The following is a 19,851-nucleotide window of genomic DNA, read 5'->3' as shown; positions in this document are numbered from 1 at the left end:
ATTCTTCCCCATGAGGGTGGTGAGGCCCTGGCACAGGTTGTCCAGAAAAGTTGAGTAAATAACTAAGAGGTGATTCCCATTCACCAACTCCCAGAGGATCACGATACAGATGCAATTCAGAAGTGTTAAATCCCCACTCTTATTAGCCACTAATTCAACCCATAAAAATCCTGATTTTAGTGGGAAAAAAATCTAAAATGCCACTAAAACTACATTCCTGGCATCAACCAAGTGACATATGTTTTAAATTGACACATGACACAGGTAAATCAATGATAAAAGATTGTAATTAAAGGTTTCACACACCTCTGATAGTCAACTTCATTTTAGTGACCATGTTGGAAACGACTCTGACATGAAAACAGGGTCACATACAAAAGGCTTCTCTACCATACCTATATATATATATATATATATAAAACCTATCAGGCAAGAATGTCACCATTTCAGAGGGTGCTGGTTATGACCCTGAGTGACAGACTGGGTGATGTATCTTAATTTCTAGTGATAACCTGAAGAAATAGAAAGTACTGGATATGTTTGAAGAAAAAAAAAATCTCTACTAAAATTCAACTACTCCATAACAAAAACTGGAAAAGAAAAAAAAACAGGGCTTGTTTTATACATCTAAAAACAACTGCTGATGTCAGATAGTTTTCTTCACAACCAAGAGAAATTTCCAGAGCAAGAAACCTTGTTGACCTCTACGGAAAAAAGTGGACACTTACCCTTATAAATGTTGGGAATCCCTGGCCATAGTATCCAACAGCAAAATAGTCTGGTTTTGGTCTTATCACTTTCACAATGTTTTCATAGAACTGGGCTTGCTTTCTCTGCAAAGTAAACAGAAGGAATTTTAAATGGCCTGAATTTAGGGAGATTCCTTACACTTAAAATCTGGATCTGTTTTATGTGCATCTCTAAACTAAAGATGTACGTTTCCCCTGCCTCTTTTTCCTCACCACTTTATCAGATACAAGGTGACATTTTGAAATACCAGACTTTGGAGCCATTATTTTTATGTTCAGCTTGGTGAACCTGACTGTTCCATATCCAATATCTCCATTTTGATGAACCTCATCTTGGTGAACCCCATCATTCTACATCCAGTATGTCCATATTGATGAACCCCCTTGCTCCGTATCCAATGTTTCACTTGCAGTGAAGGCCAAGAATTTTCAAGGCAATCTGAATTCCCAGTTGTGACACCTCCAATGCCAAAACACAGGAACAATAAAGCCAAGTACACCAAAGCTCATCTCCACAGTGCTGACTTGTCACTTTGGGGCTCTTACATCTCATTAAATTTTTCTACTACTTCTCTTCCATATTTACAACTCTTAATTTGCATATGGAAAGCAGGCAGTTGAGAACTCCAGGAAAATGTAAATTCTGGGATAAACACACGCGTGTCAGACGCCATCTGTTTGGGACACCGATACTTCTTCATCTCAACTGATGAAATAATAACAAACGAGCAGCTTCACAAGATCTGTTCATCAACTTATTTTTAGTCCATTATTTCTGTAAAGAGAATGACTCCTGATTTGGGGGGAGGTTTATTGCTGCTCCCACACAACGGATAACAGTAAATGGCAAGAAGACTACAAAGACCCAGATCTGCTGTGTATTTCTGAGCTCATCTGTAGCAAAACTATTTTGTCATTTGTCAATTGTCTTAGAGTCTGATATTTAATATTGCTTGAATAAAAGAGACAAGAGGGAGAACAGAAAGAACAAAAAACTTCTAAATTTTATTGTGGTGAGAAAAAAAAGAGTTATTCAGCAGCAGTAATAAGAAAAGCTGATGGGGTATGTGAGACCTGATTCATTCAGGAGCATGAATTTGATCTTTGTGTTATGAGGAATGAATGCCCAAAGCACATCAGGACTAATTTTTGTGACATCTCTCTAAATTTCTCCTTACTGATAAATAAAGAGCAGATAAACTCAGTTGTCTGGTGTGAGGATTGGAAGTTCTGGGTTTCCCCTCTTCTAAGAGGGAGAAACTCCATACCCATGCCTGGTTTAAACCATTGCCTGGAATTATGTCACTTAAACACTGATGTATTTACTATGCAAGAGAAATGGTGAAAAATACATAACTTGGTATTATGCCCCATCCCTGGAAGTGTCCAAGGCCAGGTTGGACAGGGCTAGTGGAAGGTGTCCCTGCCCAAGGCAGGGGGGCTGGAAGGAGATGAGCTTTAAGGTCTCTTCCAACCCAAATCACTCTATCACTCTGTGATCACTGGCCATCAGCTACAATGAATAAAGTGTTAATTCCAACTTCTCCTCCAAAATGGATACAGCAGGATAATGACAGTAGCTGCCTCTGCACCAAACTGTTCATGTTCCCATGTTCAAGCATAAAAGAGATGGAAAATTAAAACTGAGGGACTCAGAGAGTAGCTACCCCCGGTGAATAATCATTTCTGACACATGACAATCATCTCTAGCTGAGGAACAATCTGTACCAAATTCCTTTTATACTGAAATGAATATTCCCTATTGAATAAATCCCTAGAACAACAGTGCAGGCCACAGAATAATGGACATTCTGGGGAGATGGGGATGGAGATACTTCTGGGGAGATGGCTCTGAGTCATCTGGGCTGAGTTTGGCTGGGGTAGAGTTCATTTTCTTCCCGGTAGCTGGGGTGGAGCTGTGGTTTTGATTTGTGCAGGGAACAGGGTGGACAACACAGGGATGTTTCTGTTATGGCTGAGCAGGGCTTGCACAGAGACAAGGCCTTTCCTTCTCCTCAGCCCACCAGGGAGAGGCTGGGGGTGCACAAGGGATTGGGAAGGGACACAGCCAGGACAGCTGATCCCAACTGATCCCAGGGATATCCCAGAGCATGTGTTGTCATGCTGAGCATGTAGAGCTGTGGGAAGAGGAAGGAAAAGGGGGATGTTCAGAGTGATGACGTTTGTCTTCCCAAGTCACCATCACATGTGATAGACCTCTGCTTTCCTGGGGATGGAAGATAGTCTGCCCATGGGAAGTGGGGAGTGAACTCACTGTTTTCCCTGTCTTCATCCAACCCATTTTATTATTTATTTATTCTCACTTTAACTCTTCTGATTCTCTCCCCCATCCCACTAGGAGTGAGTGAGTTGGGGGCATGTGGGGCTGAGTGCCTGGTTGGGCTGCTTAAATCATGTCAACACCAGATGAATGCCCAGCTCAGACAGACTGGGATAAAGGAAGCAGATAAACAATTCAAAGAATTTAAGGAAAATATACTCTAAGTGCAAAGGTAAAATGTATCAAAAACCTGAATGTTGAGCATTTTCAGAACCAAACTGGAATCATGTCCCAGCTCCCACGGAAATGGTTGGGACATTTAGGAGGGACAGTGACAGCTGCCATTTATCTCTTGGAAGAGAACAGGAGAAAAAAAAAATGGTGCAGCCATAATGAATGGGTAACATCAGGGCAAAAATAACTGACTCTAGACATGAATGCTTGGGGATTATTCATACCTAAAAAAAGAAATGTGAATATGGAAAGACACTTGAGAGAGAATGGGGATTTTTTCATGTTCCCATTTATATTTAAATTCCAAATTTCCTTTTATACCCCAAATAAATCAGCTTAACATTACTGAAATATTTTTCTTTCAGCTAAAAAAAATAAATTCAATCTTTTTCAGGCACTCCAGTGGTAGCCAGTTAATCAACATTGGTCCAACAAAGCCAAAACTGGCATCTATTTCTGTGTTTTACTGTCATAACTATAGGATTTTTGATATAATTTTACAAGCTTAAGAATTCAACTCTGAACAAATTATTGCAGTGTCTATGTCATTAAAAAAAACCTACCAGTAGTTCACTGAGTTGTTCATAATCAAACATTTCATTTTCATACTGTTCTGCAAGTTCTTTACCCAAGGCAATGGCCTCTTCCCACATCTGTCAGGGAAAAAAAAATCATAAAACAACAACAAAGAAACTGAATTACATACCTTGGTTAAACAACAACATTAGAATAACCCAAATCTGAATAAAACACACAAAATGCATTGTGTCACACGCCTGAAAACACTGCGCATCTGATGTGCCAAAGAGCTGTGGCAGAGCTAGACATATCTGTGCTGAGAGAATCACAGAATCAGGGAATTGTTTAGGTTGGAAAAGGCCTCAAAGAACCTTGAGTTCAACCATTCCCCAGCACTACCAAGGCCACCACTAAAACATGTCCCAAGTGCCACATCCACACGGCTTTTAAATCCCTGCAGGGATGAGGACCCCACTACTGCCCCGGGCAGCTGTGCCAGGGTTGGACAGCCCTTTTCATGAAGAAATTTTCTCAATACCCAGTCTGACCCTCTCCTGGCACAGCTTGAGTCTGTTTCCTCTCATCCTGTCCCTTGTTCCCTGGGAGCAGAGCCTGAACCCCTCGGCTCCCCCCTCCTGTCAGGGAGTTGCAGAGAGTGAGAAGGTCCCCCCTGAGCCTCCTTTTCTCCAGGCTGGGCCCCCCCAGCTCCCTCAGCTGCTCCTGGTGCTCCAGACCCTTCCTCAGCTCTTGTTCCTTTCCCTGGCCATGCTCCAGCCCCTCAATGTCTCTCTGGTCTGAGGGGCCCAGAACTGCCCCCAGCACTGGAGGTGCCCCAGCAGTGCCAGCACAGGGACAGTCACTGCCCTGGTCCTGCTGGACACACCATGGCTGGCACTGGGGCCATTGGCCTCTTGCCCACCTGGGCACACCTTGGATCATGTCCAGCTGCTGTCACCAGCACCCCCAGGGCTTTTTCTGTTGGGCAGCTTTGCAGCCCCCCTGCCCCAGCCTGGAGCGCTGGGTGGGGTTGTGGTGACCCAAGGGCACTTGGCCTTTTTGAGCCTCCTACCACCAGCCTGAACCCATGGATGCAGCCTGTCCAGATCCCTGTGCAGAGCCTTCCTGCCCTCCAGAGATCAACACTCCACCCAACTTGGTGTCACCTGTGACCTGACTGAGGGCACACTTGATCCCCTCATCCAGATCCCACGGCCTTTCCCTCATCCATGAGGTGGGTCCCATTCTCACAGAAGGAGATCGGGTTGGTCAGGCAGGACCTGCCTTTCCTAACCCCAAGCTGGGTGGACCTGATCCCCTGGTTTTCCTGCATGTGCCGTGTGACAGCACTCAAGGACATCTCCATGACCTTCCCTGGCAGAGGATGCAAATTTACTTGATGCAAATCAAGTCAAATGATCAAACTGCTTCAGAAACAAAATGATTCCTGCCAGCCCAACTAGAGACCCAGTAATGTGTAAACACAGCCTATCCACAAAGAAACCCACAGGACTTTGGATAAATGCTGCTGATTGATTATACTTCATAATCACCTCTCTCTCCCTCTAATATCTATAATCTATATTAGACAGGACAGGCAATTTGCAGATATTGCTTTGAACAAATACTCATTATATTTCCAATGGTTCTTCTTCCTCTCGTTCTTCAACCATGAAATTCAGCAGCCATCTCAACTGACCCAAAGAAATTTAACAATATCCTTCAGCTCTTCAGAAGGCAACAATGTTAATGAGGAGCAGCAAGAATGGTTTTAAATGTGCATTTTTAATTTTTTTTCCCCGCTGTAAAGATAAAGAACCACTCAAACTCAAAAATATGCTTAAATTAGCACACCAGGCTATCTAAGATCATACTTGATGATCTGCCTCTGCTGCTGAAATTTGGTTGGCATTGCTGACCTCACTTTATTAAAAAAATGAGATTCAGAATGAGTTATAAATCCATTTAGATTGTATTAGCCGTCATCTGAAATTTAAATCCTCTGTCCAAACCACCTAATTCTCCTCTCAGCACCAGGCCACATGTTCCTTGTCCTGGTGAAATACTGAGATGCAGCAGCAAAAAGCAGTTGGATGAAAGAGGGCCGAGGGAAAGGGCTGAACACACAATTCCCCATTGCTCCCCAAAACCAGCCACCTTTGGGAACGAGGAGGTTGAGATGAACCACCACAAACTCCAAAGATGGTGGGAGCTGGAGGTGGGGAGAGAGAAGAGGAATGGTGTCCTGGGGAAACCTTCAGGCACACAACCGATTCCTGCATCCATCCCATACAGATCCCTCAATCCCATCCACTTCAAAGCACTGTGTAAATAGGAGATACTTTACACCCCAAAATCCAGAAGCGCCCCAAAACACACACATGAAATCCCACCATTTAAAGCCCAAAATCAAGGTCAAGTGAATTTTGTCTTTTGATCTGCAAGTTGAAATTGCATTTCTTAGTATATCAGGACAACTTGGAAAAAATAAAGACTTTTAGGAAAATTCCTCGTTCTAGATGCTGAATTAAAAAATAAGAGTAAAATATTAACGGTTCACATGACTGTCAGTGATGGAGACTGTTGCCAGCACAGGCTGAACAGTCAGGCAGGGCACAGCTACCTCTGATTGAGTGGCACAAACTCCTCACTGGGACCTGGAATATCCTTTTTCTCCTAGGAATTGGAAATTTGGATCCAAGTGTGGCTGAAACCTCACTAAGTCTTCACGTGTGACACACCAATGCCACAAAAATAAGATGTGGCTCGGGTCCCACTGGTCTCCATCCCTGCTCCTCCCTGGAAACAAGGAGCCAATTTTCAAAGGGAGGGCAAAGGATGGACTGAGGGATCGTCCTGGCAAACTGAGGGAGAAGGGCTGGAATACAGTAGCCTGGAGAGGCAGGGAGCTGCTGATGCTGGAGGAGATAAGGAGCTGCACAAGGAAAAATAGTTATGGGAGATCACAGGGAGAAAGGACAGAGACATGCTCTCAAAGAGAAAATATGGGCTACAAACTACACTGAGTAGTGTAGCTTGTAGCAGTGTAGAACAGGAGATTTTGAGTTCCACAAAAAAGGAATGGGCAGATGTTGGGGCAAACAGAGGCTGAGTGGTGACCTAATTTAAGGCAAAAAAGCAGTGGATGCTCACGAGGACCAGAACCCAGTACTGCATTAACCTTTCGTGATGTTCGACCCCTCCTCTTGATTTCTCTTATTTCTACAACAGGGTTCAGAATATTATTTATCCAGGAAAGAGGACTGGAATGAACATGAGCTCCCTCATGTTTGTGAAGTGCCTTGAAGGTGAAAAACTCATCAGAAGGACTAATTACAATCACGGTAATGAGGGATCACGTCTGCAGGAAATTACAAGGCAGACTGTGGGCTCTGCAACGCAATCTTTGCAAATAGAAGGAGCTGAATGTTTTTATCCACATTATAGATCTAATCTAGCATGATGATACAGAACATATTTTTATTTCTAAACAAAAATTAACAGAAATTTAATAGTAAAGGTGCAGTTGCAGAAAGAGGAGCACATTTTCACATACTGGGTTAATTTTGACTCAGATGAGCAATATTCCACCAAATTATAGAAACTGAACTAGTATTCAGTTGTTTGGTAAGTCAGCAAGTGAAACCTTTCAAAATCACTTAACCTTTCCCCATTTTGATTGCCATTTTGTTTGGAACTTCAGTCATCCATAACTTTTGCATATTTTCATTTCAAAGACAACGGTGTTACCATCATTTCCCTTGCCTTGTGTGTTCCAGATTTAACCAGTCCCTCTCCAAACCCAAACCACTTCTACTCTCTTTTCCATTATGAAAATATTTATAAATGATCTCAGGCAAACAGCTTTGGAGCTGAACAAAACTGGAAATAAATGGAAGTCTAAATCACTTTAGATTTGCATTGACACTGTAAACAAACTCACTGAGTTCTTCCACTGAATCCTGGATAAGCACAGACACCTCAACATGTTCCCAAAGCACGTCTGGGAACACAAAGCCCCAGCTCAGTGCTAAGGCTACGTGCCATGGAACACCAGTTAATGCACCTGAACATCAAGAGGTACAGGATTCTGGATTCTGGGAGAGAGGAGGGCAGGATTGGAGCTGAGGGGGCTGGAATGCCACACTAGTATTGCCCAGGGTGAGCACTATCAGGTCACTGTGGCTCTGCAGCCCCAGGGTCACACCACAGAGAGCCTGTCCCACACTGGCACCTGCACTGCTGCCCTGGAGCCCAGCAAAACCAAGACATGGACCTGCTGGAGTGGAGCCAGAGGAGGCCACGAGGCTGCCCCAAGGACTGGAGCACCTCTGCTCTAGAGACAGGCTGGGAGAGCTGGGGGTGTTCACCTGGAGAAGAGAAGGCTCCAAGATGACCTCAATTTCTACCATGTCAAGTGTCCTGAACTGCAGAGGTCCACGAGTCCACAGGTTTATAGAATCAGGGAATTGCTAAGGTTGGAAGAGTCCTCCAAGACCATCGAGTGCAACTGTTCCCCCAGCACTACCAAGGCCACCACTAACACACGTCCCCAGGTGACACATGCACACGGCTTTTAAATCCCCTCCAGGATGGGGACTCCATCACTGCCCTGGGCAGCTGTGTCAGGGCTGGACAGCCCTTTCCATGAAGAAATTTTCCCTAATATTTACAGGGAATTTAGGTCTAAACCTCCCCTGGTGCAACTTGAGGCTGTTTCCTGAACTACTTGGCTTTTCCCTTGGCTGTTTGTGCAGCTTGACCACAACACTTCCAATATCACCACAAACCAAACCCAAGCCGGTGATTTTTCCAACATCCCAAAAAGAAACAGGAACTGTGTGTCTCAAATTCCCTGTACAACCCTCTGAAAAATTCAGCTGTTTACTCCAGAGCCAATTTATTCAGGTGAGGACAGCACAGGGCTGTGGCACAGGATCCTGAGAAATGAAATTTATATTCTTGAAGGTCAGTAACTCCCAATCTGCTGCCTCGCAGATTTCCTGCCTTGGAAGGTTTCCCAGGTTTGCCCAGGACATGGCAGGTCTTGTGGAGAAATGAGTCGTATGGGGAGCTACTACACAGGATTTGTACGAGGTACAACTCATTAATGTGAGAAACAATTTATTTGGAGAGGGGACCAGAGAGAGAGGCTGCTGATAGTGGAAGCAAAATGCTTCTTTTAAACTGAAAGCATAAGAAAAATGTGTGTAGCCAAATTTAGCTGTGTGGACATGAGCTGCAAATTGTTATGGGAAAGACTTTGAAGATGCAGAAGGAGATTTTTTTTTTAGGGAAAACCTGGTGATTTATTTTTCAAGCTGGATTGCTTGTTGCCCAAAAAGAACTACAGCATCCAATTTAGTTTTTGAGGTTAACAGCAGCAAAGGAGGATCTCAGGGTATTTCTCAGCTCCTGCTGAGTTAATGGTCAGTAGCAATGAAATAGTCTGGGATAAGAATATTATCATGGATATTCTGATGTGTGAGGGGCATTCCAAGCTGATTAAATTTCAGATAGTGTTAATTAACCAACATGCAAGCTTAATATTTTAAATAAAATGCTAAAACACAGTATTTCTCTGCCAGGTTGGAAACCCTTTAAACAAAGAACTATATTCATTTGGAACACACTCAGACACCACATCTCTCCTCTCCAAAGGCTGTCTGTCCTTCACAGCCCTCAGGACGGGCTCACACTCTGATGTGGGATCTGAGCTGGCCAGGAGCCTTGTGCTCATTTTTGGCAGACAGGTGAACTTCACCACTCTCTTGTCTGATGGAAGAAAAACCCATTTGATGCCACCCCACGAGCTAGAAAGAACAGGCATTTTAAGCCAAAGCGTGGCATTTACTGTGTAATTTCAAATATTTTGTGTTTTCTGGCTCCAGTGAAACAGTAAAAGGTGTTTTTTTCTGGAGGGGAGGAGGAAGGAGGAGCAGAAATAAATGAGCAGTGTGCATTTATTTACTTTTTTCTCCTCGGGACCAACACTTTCAATTTATGAAGGAGCAGAGGAAAACGTCCTGATTTACAGACTGCGGCATCCACCGGCAAACCCGACACACGTCGCTGTTCCTGCATTTTTCCATGCAGGAGCAACAATGCTGCTGCTTCCTTTGTGGCTCCAGAGACCACAGAAGCCTGTTTAAAATAACACCTTATCTTTGTCACTGACACTGAGTATTCCTTAGCTTCAGGAACATTAGCATTGACTAAAACTGCTCCACACGGGCAAAATTTCACCCCTTCCCTCATCCCTTTATTGCCGTCGCTATTTTTCCTTCTCGCCCTGAGATATCCCAACCTACCAATTTTCAGTAAAGTCCCTGGATTAAGGGCTTTGTTGGAAATCACAAAGCTTCAGGAAAACACAGAGAAAGCAAACACTTGAGAGCAGTTCAAAGGGTGGGTTTGACTGCTGGGATAAGCAGTGAGGATAAGCCTTTTAAGGGCAAAAGCCAAGAGAGATGGAATGAGACTGGAGAGTGCAATGCAGCGAAGAAGAATAATCTAGGAGACAAAATGATGCCTAGATCAGGGACACAACTTGCAGTTTGGAAGCAAAGAGCTTAGAAAAGGAAGGAATAAAGTATTACTAATGAGGAATCAAATTATAAAGTAGAACAGCAAAATGCAGAAGTTGCACCTGAAAATGCTCATTCACTGAAGGTGTATTTCAGCTTTACAGAAGGTTGGTTTAAGGACCAAAAGTCACATATAGGTAAAAAAGCAAGCTTCCTAATAATAATAGACTAAAAATAGAAATAAAAATGAAGAACCTTAATTGGTTCTCAAACTACAAATGACAGGGATACTTGTGGTAAGGGTCAGTGTTTTGTTCTCAGCCAAAATAAGGTGCCACCCTCCTGCTTTCAGTGCAAGTTCACACTTCATATTATTAAATTATGAATTTCTCAAGCATTTGTGATCTAGAAGAGAGAGGTTCACTCTGTTCCAGTCTGTGTATGGAGAATTGTACCTTCCTCTAAATCCACCTCACCATGAATGCCAATATTTAGGGAATAAGCCTCATGGTTTGTCTTCACTTGACAAGTGTACCATATGTTCCCACTGGGAAATAACTCTGCTAAGAGAAAGGGATTGTGATTTTTGAGAGGCTGAACTACACAATCCTTTAAAAACCAAAAAGCCAATGATTTAAAACCAGGTGTTACCTTTCAGGAAATCCCTCTCCTCCCTTTCTTCTAGATAATGTTTCTCACCACGACTTCCTTCCCTCTCATGTCCACAGGTTCCCATTAGGCAGGTTGGGGTGGAGGAGGCACAGTCCCAGAACTTTAAAACAAAACTCCTGAGCTTCTGGAAAAGCCTGGAAGTAGCTCTACAGCTGTACAGGGTGAAGTGACCTTCCTTTGACATCTCTTGTTAACTTTATGGGAAGAGAAATCAAACTGGTGGGATCGACCCAGAGTGAATTGCCAGGCCAGCGACACAGCTGGGGGATTATGGTACAGAACTCCCCAAATTGGTTTGTGCATCAGCACAGTCCTCCAAAAAGGCACAGAAAATACTATTTCAGGTGTGTTATTGATCATGGTTAAAGCAGCTGCTGGAATACATTTGCACACTGCACAGGTAAATGTAATGAGTTGATTTAACTTAATGTCAGAATATCCCAAATGAGAGGATTACCTTCACTCTACAGTGGAAACCTCCACTTGGAGTTTCCTGACATTTGAAAATTCATGTAAGATGAATATTCTCAGTGTATATTGATTTTTTTATTTCAATTTTTATTGAACAATATGAAAAATTATCACCAACTTGAGTGACCAGAAAATGAGGGAAGGACCATCTGTAACTAGGAAAAAGCACTTTGGAAATGAATCATCTCCTCACACACACACAAAAATCACGCAGGAGTCCTATGGCTGGAGTTATGCAAAGAATAGGAATAATCATAAACCACTAAATGGTTTGAGTTGGAAGGGACCTTAAAGACCCTCTCATTTCACCCCCTGCCAGGGACACCTTGCACTGGACCAGGTTGCTCCAAGGCCCTGAGCAATAATCACATGGTTGTTCACCAAAAATGTTGAGAATGACAAAAATTCAGTTCTTAATCCAACAACGAGGAAAATGGCAAGGACAGCATTTCCAGTGCTATTCCTTTTGAAAGCTGGCAGGGCCTTCTCTCATTTCCAGCAGCAAAATGTGACAGAATTAAGAGTGATTACTTGGTCTAACTGGTCTCTGGAGCACGGGCTCTGTGCTGGGGGAGGTATTTTGCCTGCTGTGATGGCACATCGTTAGTGCCATCCCAGACACAGGAGGGACAGCTCTGAGACAGGCTGGGTCCTACAGAGATGCAAAGGATGCTGCAGCTCCTCCCTTCCAGCTCAAATCCACTGTCCTGGTGCTCAAAGAGCAATTCCTTGATAGCAGCACCATAAAGGACTAATGGGAAGCCATAAAGACATAAAACAACAAAATAAAAACAGGAGGCTTCTGGTTTTCCTTTCCACAGAGGAACGTGATATTAAAATAGACTTTTAAGTCAGATATGACCCTAATTCTAACAAGATTCTCCTTATCCACTGGGAAAGGGTTAGTAAAGTTTTTTGGGCAGGAAAAAACAATGCTGTCTAAGCACTAAGGCACCTCCACCAGCCCCAGCCCCACTCAGCCACTCGTGCAGCACTCTGCAATAACTGTTTTTACAATTTTTATCACAGTCTACAATTATTATTTTTACATTGCTTATCCCTGTCCAGAATCACAACTTTTAGCACACCACTTATTAACAACTTTTAAATATTGCATTAAGGTAAGTTATAAAATTTGACTCTTTAAGCAAAGTTTCTATCAAAATGAGAGAAATTATGGTTTCTATCAAAATGATTCTATGAATTTATGGAAACACTTATGTGATTCTGTTAAAAACTTACTTGGAAAACACGAGCTGGGTGGATCATATTGCAGTTCTAGTATTTCTGTTTGCACTACATTTATGCAACAGAGGTTACTTTTAAAACCCAAGTTCATATTTCTGAAATGTTGTGACAAAGAGATTCTTACGTTTATACTTAAACATTTTGTGCCTGAAATATCCAAACACCGATACATCCTTCTCTACCACGTTAATCCCCTTCCCCTCTCATCCCAGCACTCTCCCCTTCCCAACAGGCAATGCCAAATGCAAATTCCCTTGGCATTAAAAGATGCAACTGGAACGAAATATTCCCATCTCAGAATATTTATGATATTGAACCACAGACATCCATCCCCTGAGGGAATTATTTGTGTACATGAAAGAAAACAAGGGGAGCTGAAGGATTGCAATAGCTCCTGGAACTGCCAGAAAGGTCCCCCCAAATTAAATGCATCACTTTTTTATTTACTCCATGGCATCATATGCACATATATTTACCCTTAACACGGCACTTATAACTGTACCATTGATTTCTTTTGACTTTTTTTAGTATCATAACCTGTAAGTGCTTCCTGAAGGTCACTGGATGCAAACTATGTTTACTTTTTAATTTATAAGTTAGAGAGAAAAGCAATGAAAGATATTTGCACATTTTTTCTTCCCTTTTTACCTTGCCCTTGTCGAAGTAATGGATAATTTCTTGATAGAGTTGATCTTTCAACTGTCCTTGAGTAGCAGCTTGGTATCCATCCCGCTGGGTAAGATGTGCTGCACATGCTTCTTCTGACCACTAAATCATACAAAAAAAAGGGAAAAGAGAAAGCAAATCAAAAGTGATGAGATATGTCAGCAACATGAGGGTGAAAATGAAGTTGTTTTTTTATTTAAAGGAGTGGTACCACAGCTAATGCACTAACAAAGGGGGTTTGTGCACTTGGATTCTTTGAGCACAAGGACCATTTCTTTGCTGTAATTGGAGGCTAATTCCATCTATCAGCTGGAAGGAAGCTTCTGGAGGTGGTTTCCTGTCCTAGGTGAGGTTGATGAGACTGACCTTGGCCTGCTGATGGTACAACCCCCTGGGGACACAATGAACACTTGCAGTTCATGTTGAGAGAAGCCTGGAAGCCAAGATACATCAACACAAAAGGAAAGGACTGCAGGTATGGAAATGAGATGGCTACAACTCAGAGGGAATGTTTGGAGGGCTGGAAAAGCACAATTAACTTTATCCAGCCTGTCTGCAATTAGTAGCTCTTGCTCTTCCAACAAATGCCTAATGGAGCAAGGCAAAGATGTCAATCACAGAATCCTGGAATGAATTGGGCTGGAAGGGACCTTAAAGTCCATTCAGTCCCAGTCCCTGCCACGGGCAGGGACACCTTCCACTAGCCCAGGTTGCTCCAAGCCCTGTCCAACCTGGCCTTGGACACTTCCAGGGATGGGGCAGCCACAGCTTCTCTGGGCAACCTGTGCCAGGGCCTCACCACTTTCACAGGAAAGAATCTCTCTCTAGTATCCACCCTAAAACCCACAGATTCATTTCCAGAAATACCATTACACCACCCAGTTTTGCCTCTTATACCTTATTAAATTTCACCCAATTACTTCTTAATTTGGTCAAAGTGTTTGTGTTTGGGCCTACAGACAACTCTGACACCTTTGTAATGCAAAGCTGTGTTTCTGAGCAACACAAACCTCAGGTAGCCTGCAATACAATGGCTTTTTTTTTTTCAGCATGCAAAGAGCAACTATCTTCTGTTAGTTTTGAACATCTCAGTTTTGACAAAACGGGTTAAAAGTACAACAAAAGTCTCTTTTCTTGAGTGTGCTTCATCAGCTTGCAGTAATTTGCAGAATATGATGGCATCTCTCTCTCCACAAGCACAGCCTTCCTGCAAATTTAAAGGTGAAATTCTCTCACACTCTCAGTCTTGACCTAAATGTGATCCCATTAAAATCAGTGTGATGGAATATCTGCCAGTGATGAGTGTCATTGAAAATCCTGTACTCGAGGCTTGACAAAAAAACTCAATTGCTTAGTTACACACACCACAATATTGCTGCTCCTCAAGCAGTACTGAACCCTCCATCCAGTGCTAACTACTGGTAGTAACAAGAATTTAGATGGATAGATTGATACATTTTAATAACAAAGTAATTCCAGACTACAATATAATTATAAACAAACATCCCCTCAGTGATGAAAGCCTGTGACAAATCTTGCCCCTGTATTTGCCATGTTCTATCAGTTTGCATTGTAAGAGAGGAAAAATGGATATTTCTTCCCAGTGAATTCAAAGGGGTAAATTAAGATACTCATCTGGTCTTTGAAGACATTATCTAAGAAAAGCTAAAACTGGCTAAACTCTAATTTAAGGTCATATAAACTCACTAATGAGGTCAAGCCATAACAGCTAAAAGTCTGAATGACTTTTTCTGGCGAGGTTTATTCCATCATTTTTCCAGAAAATGAGCACCTGTGGAAGGGAGTGAATCCTTTATGTTGTCTAAAAGATTCATTCTTGTGAAGTGTGATGAGCAAGCACTGCACAGTTTGTCAGTCCTGCTTTATGTCCCTTGTGGGAACAACAGAGACCTTTCCAGCCACAGACTCGGCGAGTTCCTCACTCCAACTCCTGTCCAGGGGCAGTGATTGCACCAGCCTGGGAGAGGGAGGTGTCAGAACCATTCCTGATATTTACTTTCTCTAATTATTTTAAAATACAGTAAATACATTTCCAAGTGTCTTAATTTAAGTTGCACGCTTTGCTCTGCATTGTATTTAGTCTAATTATGGCTTGGATTCAGTTTACTCGTAGGAATCATTGGCAGGGCATCCATTAGAAGTATTTCATTTAACACCTTCCACTTTCCAACTTTTGAAAATAGTTTTTTTTACACCTACATTTCACTTGGGATTGCTTAAATTAAATCCAGGATTGCCAAGAACAATTGGCTGCTTAGAATGAGATAAATTTTCTTTATCAAGTGGGGCACCATGACAGCAATAGTGCAGCAGGTTGCAATAATACAGAATCACAGACTCATTTGGGTTGGAAGGGACCTTAAAGACCATTCCATTCCACCCCCTGCCATGGGCAGGGACACATTCCACTAGCCCAGGTTGCTCCAAGCCCCATTCAGCCCTTCAATTATTCTTTCCCTGACTCTCTGCCCCATATGACCTTGGGTGCTGCAGTCCTTGAGGGGAGTGGAAAGAGATCCAGCACCCCCTGAGGGAGAAAGATTTCACTGTGGGTGATATAATATGAGGAAGATGAATGGGACTAAAGCAAACACTTCCAAAAATGCTAATTCTTATCACATTTACATTTTTACTTTTCCCATTAACTGCTTTTTAAAGTTAAGAAATAAAACCCCTTGCTGGTATTTCAGTGATGACTGGGTTGTATTAAACATGTGATTTCATGACCCAAGTGCTGGCAAGAGGAGGATCTTTGTATGTGATAACAAGGGGGACATGGTTGGTACCTGCTCCCACATGTGGGACACAATCACATGAACGAGCTGCACTTCAGAAACAACATCACCTATCCAGGAAGTTTTCAGTGAGATTAATGCTTAGGAAATACAGTTCCATTATGTTTCTGGCTGACACTGGATAGTGTTAAAAACTCAAATGCTTTATGTCATGTACTTTCTACATATACCATGTTATTAATATACATCGCAGGTTCCACTGAAACATTCCTTGAAGAACAGCAATACTGTTGTGCCTCTAAATGTGCCATAAACTGTGCAATACTGCATTAAAATTATAAGTACCTTTTAAAAGCATGAACTTGGAAAGAAGGCCATTTGAATCTCTCCCTAATTTTCCAAAATCGAAACTGAATCTATTACAGACAGCCAAGAACAGGCTGTAATACTCCCTTGCATTGCCTTTGCACAAAGATTCTGTGGAGAGCTGATTTACTAAAATATGTGGTTAGAGGCTTCCACACATTACACAACCATGATATTTTAAAGATTTCAGCTTTGCACTTTGTAACTCCTGGTGTTGCCTTGACCACACTTCCATTTCAGATCAAGATCTGCCTCCGCCACACATTAATTCCTCCGTGGATGAGTTACATGGGCAAAAGACAACCCCGCCCTGAGCTGCAGCTCAGTTTAAAGTGCAGATGTTCTGAGTGACAAACACCTCTCTGGGTTACTGCTGACATGATTTGCCAAACTTGGGATGTGTTCTGGGGTTTACCTTCAGGAGTTTTGCGTGCAGGAGTAACGTGTAGGCAGCCTCTGTGTAGTTATCACACTCCTTGTGCAGGTCACACAGCTTGTACAAATACCTGCAAGGAAGAAAAACAGTGGTGCTTACAAAAGGTTGGCTTTAAGATGTCACTAAATAATTTATTTTGAAGATTACAAGGGTTCAAGTCCATCTTCTAACACCTAAATATTCGTGGGATTATTTAAAGTTCCTATTTCTGTGTGCAGACAACCTTTGGGACCATTTGCATTTCCCTTGTGTTCTTTTCAATGCATATTCAGAGAATTAGGGAATCATGGAATCATTAAGGTTGGAAAAGACCTCCAAGATCACCAAGTCCAACCTTTGACCAGACACCACCACATTAATGACTTGTGATGAGGAATGAATCCAATACAGATTTTGTGCAAGACAGAGCACTCTTACAGTTCAGCTGTGGAGACACATAAAAGTTTTCTTCTTTAACTTCAATATCATCACACCTCTGGCAGGGGATTCTCTTCATTTGTTTGTTGAGATTTTTACAAACAATTAAAAAAACCTCCACGAAACCAGTAAAACTGTATTTTGAAAAAAACAGTGAAAATACTTTCAACTTTAATATTCATTAAGAGTTTGTTAACAGAAATAGGAGAGAGTTTGGGTGAGAGCGTGACACTGAGAGACAATTTGTCTTTCTAGGGATGCTGAGTAGGGCAGACCTACAACTCATAACCTCCCATGTTTGTCCATAGTAATCAATCCTCCCATTTTCTTCTCTTTTTGCAACCTGCTAAAACAACAGGAGCTGAGTTCACAAGTGAAAGTTCTTCCAAAAAGGTAACAAGCATGTGAGAATGAATTAATTAAAAATATTTAGATACCTAATGTAGCATTACAAACACAAGGTTCAGCATTTTAGCACAACAGTGTAGTCAATTTTAAACCACAGCACAAATGGAGGACTAGGAACCCCGAGGTTTACAGAAAACACAACAACACATTTCCATGTTTACTTTGTGTGCAAATAGATTTTGAAAGGTTCCTGAAAGCTTTAAGTTTAAAATAAGTATCAGTCATGATATTATTTAATAGTTGTTTTTACCCCAAGACACATATTTTGTACCATTATTTCTTTACTCAGCTTTCTTTTTACTTATTTATTTTCTCCACGAAAAGAAGAATATTCACTCCTGAGTATTTCAGTGTTCAGTGGAATAAAACCGAAGGAGATGGAGAAAGGGGACAAAGATAATCTCATGACTCCAACTTCCAGCACTTGGTGTTCTCAGGGAAGATAAGCTTTTGAATTACTTTGGGTTCAGTCAAGGTATGATTTTTCATTACTTCTCTTCCTCCAGCCCCCAAGTGACTCCTTAATAGGAACTCAATTTCCCCAATTACACCGGAGCACATCAGGCAGTTTGTCACCAGTCATGTTTACAAACCTTATGTACATTTCTTCTCTCTCGATCTCCTTGTAGAAATTCTGGAAAAAAAAAAACAAACAAAAAACCAACGTAATTTCATTACAAACTCTTTGATTTCTCAGTTTGGAACGTACAGAGAACACGCTGGAAATTAAAAATTCATAATTGCGTAACATCAGCCTCCAAACTGCAAAGGGAAATTTGCCTCCAGTGCTGGAACACAAGTTATTTCACTTACAAAGTCTAATGCTGTGATGTTTCATGTTGCAGTGGATTAGGGCTCATGTCTCATTGCAAAGGTTAAGAATTTGCAAGAATAGCACTGCTAGAAAGCTGCTTCTGGCACTTGCAAGTCACACATCATTAACCGTTTCAACTTGAAAATTTTTTAATATACAAAAACCATAATTTTTAAGCAACAGTTGTTTCATGGATTTAAAACTCCGAACCTGACTTGGGTAATACATCATCTGCTCTTGAATTCTAATGGTTTCCTTAGAAATAAAAAGTTAGATTAGTGTTATTTCTCTGGTTTCATATGCCACACATTAGCACTGCTCTGCTCTGGTTGCCTTTGGCTTTGAGATAAACTAGTTAACAGTACAAATATTGTAAATGCAAAGTATGATAAACTGGGTGAGATATTAAAGGCAATTCTGAATCTAATTCAAAGTTCACCTCCAAAAGCTAAAATATATTGAAGAAAACAAAATACAAAGCAGTTTCTTCCTCCCTGAATTAAAATATATTTCAATGCTCAATTAAAGCAGTTTGAGGAGCCACTAATAGATGCACAAGCCCAGTACTAAGACATGGGTAAACCCGATATAAACCAGTTCCCTCAAAAGTGAACTGGAATACAAGACAAAATTCACATTTCACAGAGGAAATGATGGATTATTCCAGGTTTTTACCATTTCAGTTGACATAAACGCTCACTGGTTTTGAGTTCAACTCAAAAGACAAACTGCCAAGGCCACCACTAACCCACGTCCCCAAGCGCCACATCCACATGGCTTTGAAATCCCCTCAGGGATTGGGACTCCACCACTGCCCTGGGCAGCTGTGCCAGGGCTGGACAACCCTTTCCAGGAAGAAATTTTCCCTAATATCCAGTTTAAACCTCCTCTGGCACAGCTTGAGGCCTTGTCCTGTCCCTTGTTCCCTGGGAGCAGAGCTCAACTTCCCCCTCGGCTCCCCCCTCCTGTCAGGGAGTTGCAGAGAGCGAGAAGGTCCCCCCTGAGCCTCCTTTTCTCCAGGCTGAGCCCCCCCAGCTCCCTCAACCGTTCCTGGTGCTCCAGACCCTTCCCCATTAGCACTGGTTTAAATGCAGATCAAACCTTCCAACCTAAACTCCCGTCAATACAGACACACTTAATCCCAGGAAAGCCTCTGCATCATTAAATTCCCAATTAAGAACTCTCTGAGACCTCAGGTGGGAATTGTGCCGAGTACCAGTCCATGGCTGGATTTTTGCAAAGGCGTGAATTTTGCTTCAGGAGCCTGGAGAATGATGAAAGGGCTGAGTT

At 42.1% G+C, this 19,851-nt stretch overlaps 1 protein-coding gene across 2 annotated transcripts in view; it reads right to left on the bottom strand.

Annotated features, from left to right (window-relative positions):
* The window catches only part of DOCK1 (dedicator of cytokinesis 1), a 278,725-nt gene that overhangs the window by 36,826 nt on the left and 222,048 nt on the right, over positions 1-19,851 (bottom strand). For both annotated transcript variants that reach the window (XM_017809240.1, XM_017809241.1), the window contains exons 36-40: positions 18,341-18,381; positions 16,902-16,992; positions 13,347-13,466; positions 3,828-3,917; positions 729-833 (exon numbers count right to left, since the gene is read on the bottom strand). In XM_017809240.1, the coding sequence (XP_017664729.1) occupies positions 729-833; positions 3,828-3,917; positions 13,347-13,466; positions 16,902-16,992; positions 18,341-18,381 (447 nt within the window). The remainder of the gene's footprint in view (positions 1-728; positions 834-3,827; positions 3,918-13,346; positions 13,467-16,901; positions 16,993-18,340; positions 18,382-19,851) is intronic.

The sequence above is a fragment of the Lepidothrix coronata genome, unplaced genomic scaffold (genome assembly GCF_001604755.1).
Source record: "Lepidothrix coronata isolate B3197 unplaced genomic scaffold, Lepidothrix_coronata-1.0 Scaffold25, whole genome shotgun sequence".
Lineage (NCBI taxonomy): Eukaryota > Metazoa > Chordata > Aves > Passeriformes > Pipridae > Lepidothrix > Lepidothrix coronata.
Note: the sequence above shows the minus strand (reverse complement) of the source record. Positions and strands in the feature narration are given on the sequence as shown.